This window comes from Strix uralensis, chromosome 15 (genome assembly GCF_047716275.1).
Source record: "Strix uralensis isolate ZFMK-TIS-50842 chromosome 15, bStrUra1, whole genome shotgun sequence".
NCBI classification, from domain to species: Eukaryota; Metazoa; Chordata; class Aves; order Strigiformes; family Strigidae; genus Strix; species Strix uralensis.
The window spans coordinates 2274884-2287260 of record NC_133986.1 but is presented as its reverse complement, the minus strand read 5'-3'; the positions used below and the strand labels follow the sequence as shown (position 1 = coordinate 2287260).

At 39.8% G+C, this 12377-nt stretch overlaps 2 protein-coding genes across 26 annotated transcripts in view; one reads left to right on the top strand and one right to left on the bottom strand.

Moving 5' to 3' along the window:
- BTBD10 (BTB domain containing 10) overlaps positions 1–7860 on the top strand; it is a 30145-nt gene extending 22285 nt beyond the window's left edge. For all 15 annotated transcript variants that reach the window (XM_074884994.1, XM_074885000.1, XM_074884998.1 and 12 more), the window contains 5 exons: positions 1581–1683; positions 2431–2551; positions 3644–3841; positions 5191–5301; positions 6755–7860. In XM_074884994.1, coding sequence (XP_074741095.1) covers positions 1581–1683; positions 2431–2551; positions 3644–3841; positions 5191–5301; positions 6755–7065 — 844 coding nt within the window. In that variant the 3' untranslated portion in view covers positions 7066–7860. The remainder of the gene's footprint in view (positions 1–1580; positions 1684–2430; positions 2552–3643; positions 3842–5190; positions 5302–6754) is intronic.
- Positions 7861–8210: 350 nt separating this feature from the next.
- BMAL1 (basic helix-loop-helix ARNT like 1) overlaps positions 8211–12377 on the bottom strand; it is a 52357-nt gene continuing 48190 nt past the window's right edge. For all 11 annotated transcript variants that reach the window (XM_074884974.1, XM_074884979.1, XM_074884973.1 and 8 more), the window contains 3 exons: positions 11127–11220; positions 9384–9486; positions 8211–8859 (listed from right to left, as the gene is read on the bottom strand). In XM_074884974.1, the coding sequence (XP_074741075.1) occupies positions 8699–8859; positions 9384–9486; positions 11127–11220 (358 nt within the window). In that variant the 3' untranslated portion in view covers positions 8211–8698. The remainder of the gene's footprint in view (positions 8860–9383; positions 9487–11126; positions 11221–12377) is intronic.

Below are 12377 nucleotides of genomic sequence, written 5' to 3'. Positions count from 1 at the left end.
TGTGCTGAGTTATTCTCCCTTTGGGATTGGTTCAAGGAACAAGCTTATTATATCTTAGGCTAATTCAAAAGTAGGCTAATAAAGATACGGAAATACTGCTCTAAAACACAAGTTATTTATAAACCTACTTTCCCCCAATGTCATTTCACAGGACACTGAACAGGAACAGCTTAGCTAATATGTTCTGGGAGGTAAAAGTAGCCATAATAAGGCTGTATTATTTGCCTTAAGCCTATATCCTGTTAGAGTGACTTTTTCCTAAATATTTCTTGTCTTGAAGAGTGGTCAGGAAACACATGTCCAGTCATTAAGTGGAAGAAGTTACTTTGTTCTCCATTATAAATGCACACAGTACACCCATGCTGTTTCTTTGGGTTGTGTGTATGAGAGCAAATCTTTGCCATCAGAGTATATTTGCAAATAAAGAGTAGATGGCAATACTTTTTGTAAGCATAGGGTGTAACTCATACATTCTTAGAATGGTTTGGGTTGGAAGGCACCTTAAAGGTCCTCTAGTTCCAACCCCCCTGCCATGGGCAGGGACACCTCCCACTAGCCCAGGTTGCCCAAAGCCCCGTCCAACCTGGCCTTGAACCCTTCCAGGGAGGGGGCAGCCACAGCGTCTCTGGGCAACCTGTGCCAGGGCCTCAACACCCTCACAGGGGAGAATTTCTGCCTTGTATCTAATCTAAATCTACCCTCTTTCAGTTTAAAGCCATTGCCCCTCATTCTATCCCTACACTCCCTGATACAGAGTCCCCCCCCATCTTTCCTGTAGCCTCTTTAAGTACTGGAAGGCCACTGTAAGGTCTCCCCAGAGCCTTCTCTTCTCCAGCTGAACACCCCCAACTCTCTCAGCCTGTCCTCACAGAGAAAGTGCTCCAGCCCCCTGATCATCTTTGTGGCCTTCTCTGGACCTGCCTGAGCAGATTTATACCCTTCTTGTATTGGGGGCCCCCAATAATTGTGTATCAGTGGTGTATTTTAAAAAGTCAAATACTGTTTGGGACTTGTAGTTTTCTCCTTAGTCTAACTTTCCTTGCATCCTGTTGGGGGGAGAAATATGCTGTACATGCTACCCCTAAATGCAGGTATCTTCTATCAGAATGTTATTTTAACTTTTGAATTAACTAAGTCTTTTAAATGAAACTGAGGTGAGTTGCATGTACTTGAACACTAAATTCTGTTTCTTAAACTCAAATGTCATTAGATAATGTGAATTCCACAAGAAAACCTGTTCTTCTGCTATTTTACCCCACAGATGCCAAAGGCGACTAATTTCGGGTTCCCCCCCACACCTTTGGCAATGGCAGGAAATGGCCTGGTCTAACTTTTGTTTTGATCAAAAGATACTGTCAAGTTAAGATTGAAGAGTAAAACTAGACTTTGCTGAGTTACTGCTTCCTATTTTCTAGTAGTCTTACTAAACATAAACCCAACTGAACAGTGTACATACATACAAGGTAGAATAGACTCTTTTTTCACTGCCATTTCAGTACAATTTTTGACATTTTACTTTTCAGATTTACCAAAAAAAAATGGTAAGGAATTCTAACCAGGTTACTTTTATTCTTGAGCAGGATGTTTGGATCAGGCCGAGAACATAACTTTACACGTCCTAATGAAAAAGGAGAGTATGAAGTTGCTGAAGGGATTGGTTCCACTGTGTTTCGTGCTATTCTGGTGAGTTTTCAAGGGCAAGTACTATTAGGACAAGCACTATGAGTATTAAGAGGCATAACTTCTTGATTTAGCGGTACTTGCGTATCTGGACTTTGTGGATGGAATAAATGTTGTTTTTCTATATTGTTCTCTAAAGGGGAAAAGCACTTGATATGAAAACACCCCTAGGTTTTGTAGATGTGTGTGTGACAATCAGGGAGGGAGAAAACACACATGAAATGAACCAAAAAAATACTGCCTGGGAGAAATTTGTTCATCTTCTATGAATCTAGTTCACCTAGTTCAGATATATTCAGCCTTTCTTGTGCTGAAATTAAATGAAACAGACTACTGGAAGTTAACTTACCGCAGGTAAGGGGAGCAAAGCAAACTCCAGTCTGAGGAAAATGACCCCTTACGTATTTCCTATCTACACAGGCAAGCAGAGCTGCCATACACCTTTGTCAGCAGAATCAGAATAGCAAAAGCTGAGTGAAGTATAGATAAAAGACAGTATACATGCACCAAAATGATCAGTATTAATAGTTGTCACTTAAATAACAATTTTAACCAGAGCTCACTGCTCTGAAAGCAGCTCAGAAAACTGATAAATTTGAGGACAATCAAATTCACAAAGCTTAACCTATGTTGCTCTCTTACATTTTAGGGAGCTTGCTTGTGGAGAAAGCATCATAAATGAAATGATGAAATGTTTCTGTCAGTGAATATTGAAGTGCATTGTCTTTTTTGTTTGCTGCATTACTGTAGGATTACTACAAGACTGGAGTGATACGCTGTCCTGATGGGATATCCATTCCTGAATTGAGAGAAGCATGTGACTATCTCTGTATCTCTTTTGAGTATAGTACTATTAAATGCAGAGATCTCAGTAAGTACAGAATTTATTAAAATAGTTTGAATTATACAGACTACCTTAAGCAAATATATGGGGGGGCAATTCTAAATTGTATCCTTTATTGAGGTAAGGAATGTGTCTGACACTACGTGAGCAAAATCCATCCTTTTTTATCTCTTATGTAATAAAGCCCCAAAGACAATGGATGTACACCTTCTGAAACATAATGTTTCTGATATTTCAATATCTGATATTACATATTTTGCTGCTGTGGTCAGCTCTGTGGAATACTTAAACTCTGATGCATTTTCAGTACAGATACAGTAACATTAAGTGGTATCTTTTTTGCAGAGGACAGGGAGGGTCATTTATTCAACTCCTTGCTTAAGAGAATTAAGCTGTGCTGCTAGCAAAAGTAGCACAGCTTTGGTGGTGTAGGGTGCATCATGGTCATCTCCCACACCAGTGTGTAGTGTCTCTTCAGCTTGTTCCTTCCAGTCAAAGTTTTAGCCAAAGTTTAAATGAGCTGGCCTGTGCCTTTGGTTCCTGTGATCTCCTGGTGCAGGGCCAAGCGGTGGCATTCCAGCTGTGAGACCTGTGTGGGGCACCTGTGCCTTCACCAGCAGTGCCACCACCTCACGGTCTGTCACCTGCTGAGTCACGCTCCTGGTGCACTTTGTCCGTAGCAGAAGGATTTAGCAGCTCATGCTGTGAGGGTTTTGAGAGGCTTTGTTATTAAGCTCCTGCTTATGGAAAGTGGGTTGCATGCTCTACTCTTCCAGCAACTGGCTTAAACAGTGTTTCTTGTAGGAAGCCCGAGGGGAGTCTTACACATAATAACCAAATGTTTAGCAGTGGTAAAACGTGAAGGAGGACTCCTCAAAGTCACTCCTCTGTCTGCCCAACATTATGTTAATATCTGCAGGACAGTCCTAGTAGTTTGAACTTCTGGTGTGGCTTCTGGTAAACATTTGAAAAAGTTCTAATCTTATACAAACTAATAGACTAAGTGTCTTCAAAGCTTTCTGCAGTAAATACTACAAAATAACTGCTGCTGTTTCTTATTCCTGCCTTCATTTTTTTACTAAGCTTTCAAATATGCCTATGCCTAAACTTTTGTTCCAGGTGCTCTCATGCATGAATTGTCAAATGATGGTGCTCGCAAACAATTTGAGTTTTATCTAGAAGAAATGATTCTCCCATTGATGGTTGCCAGTGCCCAGAGTGGTGAGAGGGAGTGCCACATTGTTGTGCTGACAGACGATGATGTTGTTGACTGGGATGAAGAGTATCCTCCACAAATGGGAGAGGAGTATTCACAAAGTAAGTTTATTTTGTTTCCACCAAGCCATGCTTTGGTAGAGGTAGCAGTAAATGTGCCGATTTAACCATTTTGTACATAAGTGCTGTTAGCAAAGTCTTTACAACATCCCTAATGCCTCACCAAAAAAGCCCTTAGTTTTGGTAGTTCTGCTTATATGCTTCTGTGAAGCAAAATACTGTTGCATTTTATGTTCAAATCTAACCTAAAAAGAAGCAATTTTTTGTAGTAAGGTATTGTCAGTCAATGAGGCAGAAGGAAATACTTTTTCAGCAAGAGCTTGATGAGAAAAATGGGTAGGAGTCACGTTTACTGTGGGAGAACAACTAGAGGGTTTTTTTTCGGGGAGGGGGGGGAAGTGTCTTAGTATTTTGGAAGTGTAACAGTTTGGTGAGCAGAGTGCCCTCTGCAAGGACAGCATCAGTGCTGTCCTTGTAGCTGAAAACATTCCTTCAGTGTGTGAACTTGAAATTCAGGGTTTTGTGGGGGCATGTAGGAGCTTGAGATATTCTTTGTACTCCAGTAGTATAAAATCTTAGAAGTCTCTTCAAGGTATTACAGTTTTGGTTGGGGTTTTTTTAATTAAAAAAAACAAAATGCCAAAAAAAAACCCCTTACATTTTTGGAGGATGCAAACCTGCAGCTCTTCCTAAAGAAGGGAGGCTCGATGTGAGTATAGACCAAATGTGGCTGTTGTAATGTAGTAACACAATTGGCTCAGGTCTCTAGGACCTTTATGTCTCAAAGATGTCAATTAAAAATACTCCCTACCCTAAGTAATTAGTTAGGCACACACCTGCCTTTTACATTTATACTTTTCATGAACAGTAGATTTGGATCTCTGCAGCTGTATGGGATTGGAACCCAGTCCCTTCTTTTAAGGTGCTACAATCTAAATTTCAAAGGCATCCCTCTTGTTCTGCTTCAGAAGTCTGGGTTTTCTTGAAACTGATTTGCAGATCTCTCTTATATAATGGCAAGCAGAATGGAAAGATTTTCTAATGTCTGCAGGAATTCCATCAAACAGGAAAAAAAATGAGATGTCTTTTTTGTGGAGGTGGCATTGGGAGTATATAATGTGGTTTGCTCTGTGAATTGTCCTATTGCATTCCTAAATCTACCAAAAAAACTCGTGTGTAAAACAGACTAAATTGATAGGGAAACAGATGTGTACAACCAACCCATTTCGCAGTGCCTTTAGCCATTTTTCTCAGGAGCTCGAGTCTTTCACCATATTCTGAAATAGAAATACAAAAGTAAAGCAAAACAGTGAAAAAAATAAATCTTTGTGTGTTAAGACTAGAAGTTTAATCTTTTAATATAGTGTTTCCTCATTAAAATCTATTTTTAGTTATTTACAGCACAAAGTTGTATAGATTCTTCAAATACATTGAAAATCGAGATGTGGCCAAATCCGTTCTGAAGGAAAGAGGGCTCAAGAAGATCCGACTGGGCATTGAAGGTAAGAGAAGCATTGCTTGCACACTGACTCTTTGGGGAAAAAACTCTCCTTTTATGATCGTCTCTGCAGTTGAAAAAGTCAGGGTTGGCATTGTCTTTCATACGATGGCCAGAGGGGGAGTGGTACCCAGTAAACAACTGGTCCAGGTAGAAAACCCCATTATAGGCTCAGGACTGGTCTACGAGATGTATCTAGGCACTAGACTGTTTGCAGAGTAACTTAGGTGGCTTTTACTGAGTTACGACTGCATCTCATTTCATTTGCCCTTTAGTTTTTACATAAAATGTTCTCTGTACTTTATTTGAAGTAATGATGCATTTTTACAGCTTTGTGTATTCTGTTCTTGGTCTGGTGTCATTTTCAGGGCTTGAAATGAAAAATTCTGTGTGAAGTGGCAGGTAGATATTTTCTTTCAGGAAATACAAAACTATCAAATGGATCATTGAAGTGCAAAGAAATATTAATCTGAACTAAACATCTTGTAAATTAGGAGGTGGATCTATAAAATCTCAGCTCTGGCTTTGCAAGAGACAACTACATTAAGTAGTCTTTGATTTTTAGTGTGAATGTAACAACTGGGTTTCTTTGCATTTCATTTTCCTTCTGATTGTTGACCCAAATATTCAAAAGTCCAGCCTTTATAATTTGCAGGATTTCTGTCGTTCACTCACAAGTTATTATAGTTATGCTTGTAATTTGCCAACCAAAAGCAAATGCTTCTAACTGCTTGTGATTTCTAAAATAAGTGAATAAATTCAGCTGAACAAGGTGTGAGCCTTCAGACTGGCATGCCATTCAGCTGAACAAGAACTGGGTTTGTGTGTAATGCTGGCTAATACCAGATTATTTCTGCTGGCACTTCTTATTTTAGACAAAGAACATCTGTTTGACTAAACTTCAATCCTAGTGCCCCGTAATACCATGTAACTTTCTAGTAATGAAAATTATTGCTTAGGCAGGGGGGAGAGGTGACTTGTATGCAGCAGAACCAGAATTGCTAATTGGTCTAAAAGGATGTATCTTCATCATTTGGGGGAGCTGGGAGGAATGCGCTAGGCTTCTGCTTGGGAACTTAAACACAGATCAGAGGGACACTGTGCTCTGCTTCTGAGACCTCCTGTCCTGGTCATAGTGCTTTAGAAACAGCCGGCTGCTTTCGGCTCGAGAAAGGAGCCGCTAGCTTTGCCTGTGAAGTTTGGAAGAGTTACCTGGAGACAATATATTCATTATTGATAGCACTGTAGCCTCTTTGCTTACGATTTGGTTGGTAGTTGAACTGCTGACTGTGTTCTCTGTGCACAGAGATGATGAAGAACAACACGATGGCATCTGTTTCCATTCAGGATGTTGATGGTGACAACTGCTGCTCTTCACTACGCTGCCTTTTTGTAAAAGAAAACCCTCAACTAAACAGTACAGGAAACGTTAACTTCTGCTGTACTCTGTTTCTTAGGTTACCCTACATACAAAGAGAAAGTGAAAAAGCGACCGGGTGGAAGGCCGGAGGTGATTTACAACTACGTCCAAAGACCGTTTATTCGGATGTCATGGGAGAAGGAGGAAGGAAAGAGTCGGCATGTTGACTTTCAGTGTGTGAAAAGCAAATCTATTACCAATTTAGCAGCAGCAGCAGCAGATATACCCCAGGACCAGCTTGTGGTAATGCATCCTACCCCCCAAGTAGACGAGCTGGATATTCTGCCTATTCACCCTCCACCTAATAACAGTGAGATGGATACTGAGGGACAGAACCCACCGCTCTGATCTAGACTCTTACTAAAACAAAAGCATGCTACTTTAAAGTGACTCTGTACTCAACTCATACTACACTGCAATTCCAGTGTTTTCCATTGTGTAACAGTGTTTAGGATATTGCAGTACGGACCTTTGAAAGACCAAAGGGAGTACCTGATTGTTTTTGAAAGAGTACAGATCAACCATCCTGGGGTTACAGTTACATACATGTATGTGTTTACCGGTAGGTTTGTGACATTGGTGATTTGTATGCTGGACTGTCCTCATTCTTAAGCCCATCAAAACCAATGGGATGCAGGTGTACATCAGTATTGTTACACAGGGTTAGAATGCAGAATTGGGATTGATAGTAGCACTTTACATGGTTGATAAATGGAATTTGAAGCCATTTTTTATAAATGTATTGCACAATACTAACAAAGTGCTTCTATCAAAAGTATTAACTGTGCAGAGTAAAACTATTTATAGATTGACCCTTTTAAAGTTATTGTATATGGTTGAGCACAAAACTACTTACTCTTGGGTTTTTGGATTGAGGACATGATTCAATTACCCATGTAACATCTTGTTAAAGTTCTTTAGTGAATTTTTTCACTTGTTTGCAGCGTGAGCCATGTTCAAGAATTGTGAACAAGGGATAGGGGCTTTATCTTAAATTCTGCCTTACCTTAATCTGTTCACAAATATTTATTTAATACATTTTTTCATAAGTGTCATGAAATAGGAAAATGCAAATGGTTCATTCTTCATTTATTAATGATTGTAAACAAGTTTTTCATGCAAATAAAGTTTCCATTATTTTAATGGGTTTGAATTATCTGTGAATGAGATGAAGTATACAGATGAATTTTGAAAGTAGTTGCTTTTCTTTCCTCAGGGAAGGATGGTTAACACTTGTTTTTCTACTTAGTCTCTGACATTACCAGATTTCTTTAGGAAATATTATCTGTTGTGTTTTTCTTAGTATAAACCTGAATCTAGGAGTAAGTAATAGCTTCTCTAGAAATTTATAGTAGTGACAAAATCTTGTCTTTAAGGCATTGTTTTTCCTCCCTTTTCCCCCAAGGCTAACAAAATGATAAATACCAACTGCTTCTAGCATGCACCTTCGGCAGGGTTTTATCAAATTTATTTATCAAAGTAATTGCTCCATCTTAGAACAAGGGAAACATTTATTTTAAAAATATTTAACTGTCTAATACATTACACTTTAACAATATTTATAGTAAAGGATTCTTACAAGAAAGAATAAACAGCTTTATGGTACAATTAGTATAAGAAATATCCACATGGGGACTGTTTTGCAGTGTAAAAACACACCATACATCTGAAATGGTCATTTGCATATAAAAGCTACCACTGATGCCAGTGAGTTGCACAGTGATTTAAAAAAAATTTCAAACAACAGAATCCAAAATATACAAGTATTGCAAGCTATACACAGCTAACCAAATCAACACAGAACACTGTAGCAGGTTATTCCACTTTGTCTGAAGTTACACATGGTAGGATGAGTTGCATTCTGATACAGCTTTTATGAAATTTGTACATAAAAGCTGCTCAGTCCAACAAGTTTCACAGACTGTAGAACTCCACCAGTAAATGCACTTTGATATTTGGATGTTGAAGCCAGGTGCATCATTTACAAGGGCCATGGCAAATCACTGAAGTCTACAGGGCCACCAAGACCTGCATCTGCTTCAAGAAGGCTCATTATCACTGCCATTGCTGCTTCGTCATTGCTAGGGCTGCTGGATCCTTGATCGTTGTCAATCATGTCAATGCCTATATGAGAGTTCTCCCCTGTAAGCATAAATGCAGGAAGTTATCAGAAGTTCAGGTTTATTTTGTTCACTTGCTAAACAGGCTGAACTATTTTGGGAGTATTGATCTGTTTGATACCCAGGTTGCTGGTTTCAGGGATACCACCACTACCTGGGTGTCAGAGGACAAAGGTTAGGTCACTCCTCAGCACTGACCAGTATGCCTAATAAGGATGACCTTACATGCCATACTTCAAAAAATAAGTCTAGATCAACATCGTGTCTTCAGTTTAAAAGCATTCACAAAAGGCAGGTGAGGAGTTCAGCTAATTCACACTGATTCAGCAAGAGAAGAGAAGCTTCCAGGTACTATCCAAAAAAAATTATAAACAAGATAGCAAAATAGACTGCCAGGCTACTCTTTAGGCAGAGTGGTAGGTTATGGGCTTTGTGCCTCAGCTATAGCCTGCAGGTGGTGAAAGCAAATTACTGCTAAAAACAACCATCTTGTTACAGTTGTCTGTATGTGTTTATTGAAGTACATTAGCATATGACTTCACTTACCAAGAATAGAGGAGTTGTCAGAATAGGGGTAACCAGAGTTATCTTGGATTTGCCCAGACAGTAACCCAGCTGAAGAAATGTCTGGAGTGCCACCATTCAGAATCTTGAAAGAAAAAGCAGAAGCCATAAACCAGCATATTGCATTAAGGCTTAAATAGTCCTATATTGGGATTTTTAATATAGGGAAGATGGGCTTCTGGGAAAAAAAACCCAGACACCACACTTAAAGGCTAGCTAATCATACTAGTTGTAAATTAGGAGCTACTCCCTCTGTATTATGCCCATCAAGCAGCTGTCAGGTGGACAGTGTATCACCATCAGAAAGGAAGAGATCAGTACTACATGCTAAACTTCTGAAAGTAACTTCTGAAAAGGTACTAGAAAAAGTCCTCAGGGGATTTCTGTGGGTTATCTTCGTAAGTGTTCCAGCTGCCAGTGATAGTAATTACAGCTAACTACAGAATGCTTTTGAATTGACAAATACAGTATATGTAAAGTACTGTCCACTATGAACCTTTATTTTCAGAGTATAATCCTCCCAGGCAGAGACAGACTCTCTGAGCTCAGCATTACTCCTGCAGCGTAAGTCTAACCATTTTTTGGTACGAGCAGCACAGCAGTACTGTGTACACCAGAGCTCACCAGAAATGGAGGAACCTTCTTGGGGATTCTTAAATAGCAAGAGAATAGCTGAACAACTTGAACCAGAGTTTTGACCTGCTCAGCTGTGTGTACACTGGAAGGTAAGTACTTGTGAGCCCCCCTCTTGAGGGCAGCATCAGCTGGAACTTGGGTTGTTTCTAGCAGATGTAGTCTTCTAACCAAGGAGAAATATTGAGAGGGTGCCCTCTTAGAAATACCCCACTCTCCATGTATATCCTCCTTTATTCCATTACAGTAGCCCCTACTATATGTAGGTGTTGAATTACTGTAGGGCAGAAGGAGAAAGAATAACTATTCCTAGAATTGTAACTCAGTTTGTTCCAACTTCAAGTTTTATTTCAAGAACAAAAGACAGCTAGGAATAGACAGAAATATTTACTGTCAGCTATATGCTCCAGTACAAGCAATTCTTATATATAGTCATCATAATTTCTGAGGAAAAAAATTAAGACTGAGGCAGTGTTGAATGCACAGAGTAAGGATTTGGGTAAGTGCTGCTCTTGCCTCGAATGTAACTACCATAAGCAGCAATTTATGAGATGACTTAAATGCGGCCAGTACAAGTGTTCAGGTGGTTCAGTGTTGGTAATGGTAGGTGAGTGCTACTCAAGCAATCTTAGAACAAGGCATGGTACATGCTCTTGATTTAAAAATAAACTGTCAGGGTACAGTAAAGCATCTAATTGTCATTTTGTGCTACAGCTGTACAGTAAAACTGTTGCGATTCATTCGAGCACAGTCAGTGCTCAAGCACCAGCACTTCCAGTGTTCACCAGTATGTGGTGGTAAAGAGTTTCTGGATAGGAGGAGAGCTGTTTCTTGCAGCTCTGTTAAACACTGGTAGCTTTTGAAATCCACCTGGCTCTTCAGATTTTCATTTTTTCTTTTTTTATAAGAGGTACTGGTCTCTGCACTTTAGGGACTACTGTAAAGGGATTTCAGCCACCAGAATACTTTGACTTGCTGTCAGACTTTTAGCCCAGCAGCCAGGAGGAGTTCATATCATGTGTAATTTTATAAGTGTGATCTCATGTTGCTTACCACTGCTGCCACAAGACTGTTTGCAAAGCTTGTTCTTACCTTCTTGCCTCCTGGGGAGGATGTGTCTGGTGGTGGTGTGCTGGTAATGTTCAGTGGACTTGAACCACAGCTAGAAGGTGACGATCCTCTTATCCTAAAATATGGGTAAAACAGGAAATGAATTTACCAGCAACTTTAGGATTCAGGTGCCAGATACTTAAGAGTTTCAAGTGCTGACTTTAGTATCAGGTGACATAAGGTGTTATAAGCATGAAGTTAATTTTTGTAATTTCCTCACTTTTTCAGTGTTACTCAAATCAGCAGTAGCACCATTTTTGTTAGCAGCTAGATAAACAGTTGTGTGTAAATTGTCCAGCTAGCTCCACCTGCAAGCTTTACCTCCTCCCTTTATTTGTTGCTGTACAGCCTTCACAGAGAGCCAGAAGGAAAAGGTCCTGGGTACTAAGGAAAACCTCATTTTTTGTATTTTACTTCAATTTAGACCAGCTAAGAATTGGAGCTACCTCAGTCACAGTAACCTAGACTCCTTAAGAGAGCCACTGCTACAGGAGTACACTGGACATTTGATATAGTTAGTACTTTTTCTAAACTGTCTGAAGCAGCATTTTTCACTGTAATTTTCCATAGCTTGATCAAATATCATTATTAATGAATAATGTATTAACCGTAGAACCAACAAATCTCTAGACTAAAGGGAGGAGGGGTAGTTAGAGAAGAGCAATGGAAATGGGAATCTTATCCTTGGCAGAGTTCCCCTGGGAAAGCTGAACAGAAGGCAGCTTTGGAAAATAGTAACAGCTGCTGAAAAAGGACTGGAACTAACCCAGGGTCTTGAAATGAAATGAAAACACGGGGAGGTATACGCTCACTGAGGCTAATTAAGTGTTTTACAGCTACTAAAAGGGATGGTCAGGTTTCAAAGCATTGGTTCAGCCTCGGTGTGGCACTTTATTTTCTCTCCTTCTTCCTATTCTTATAGACAGGAAAGAAGCCTTAGTTGGTAGGTCTGCCATTCCCTTAGACAATTAGTCTCTGGCCTGCAGCAGAAACACAACTGAAATAGACTGAATGTTTTCCTGAATTGCAGCTCAGTATTGTTAAATTACTGCCACTAAACTTCTGCTGGATAAGACCACTTCTATGGGAAAGGGAGTAATTCCCAAGAGGAAATTCATGAAGAACAGTGATTGTTAGCCAGCAGAAGTTAAGTGATACTCACTGAAAGTAGCTGCTCACACAGGTGAGAGACGAGATGGCTGTTCTGAGCAGCAGCTACGTATTACCACATCC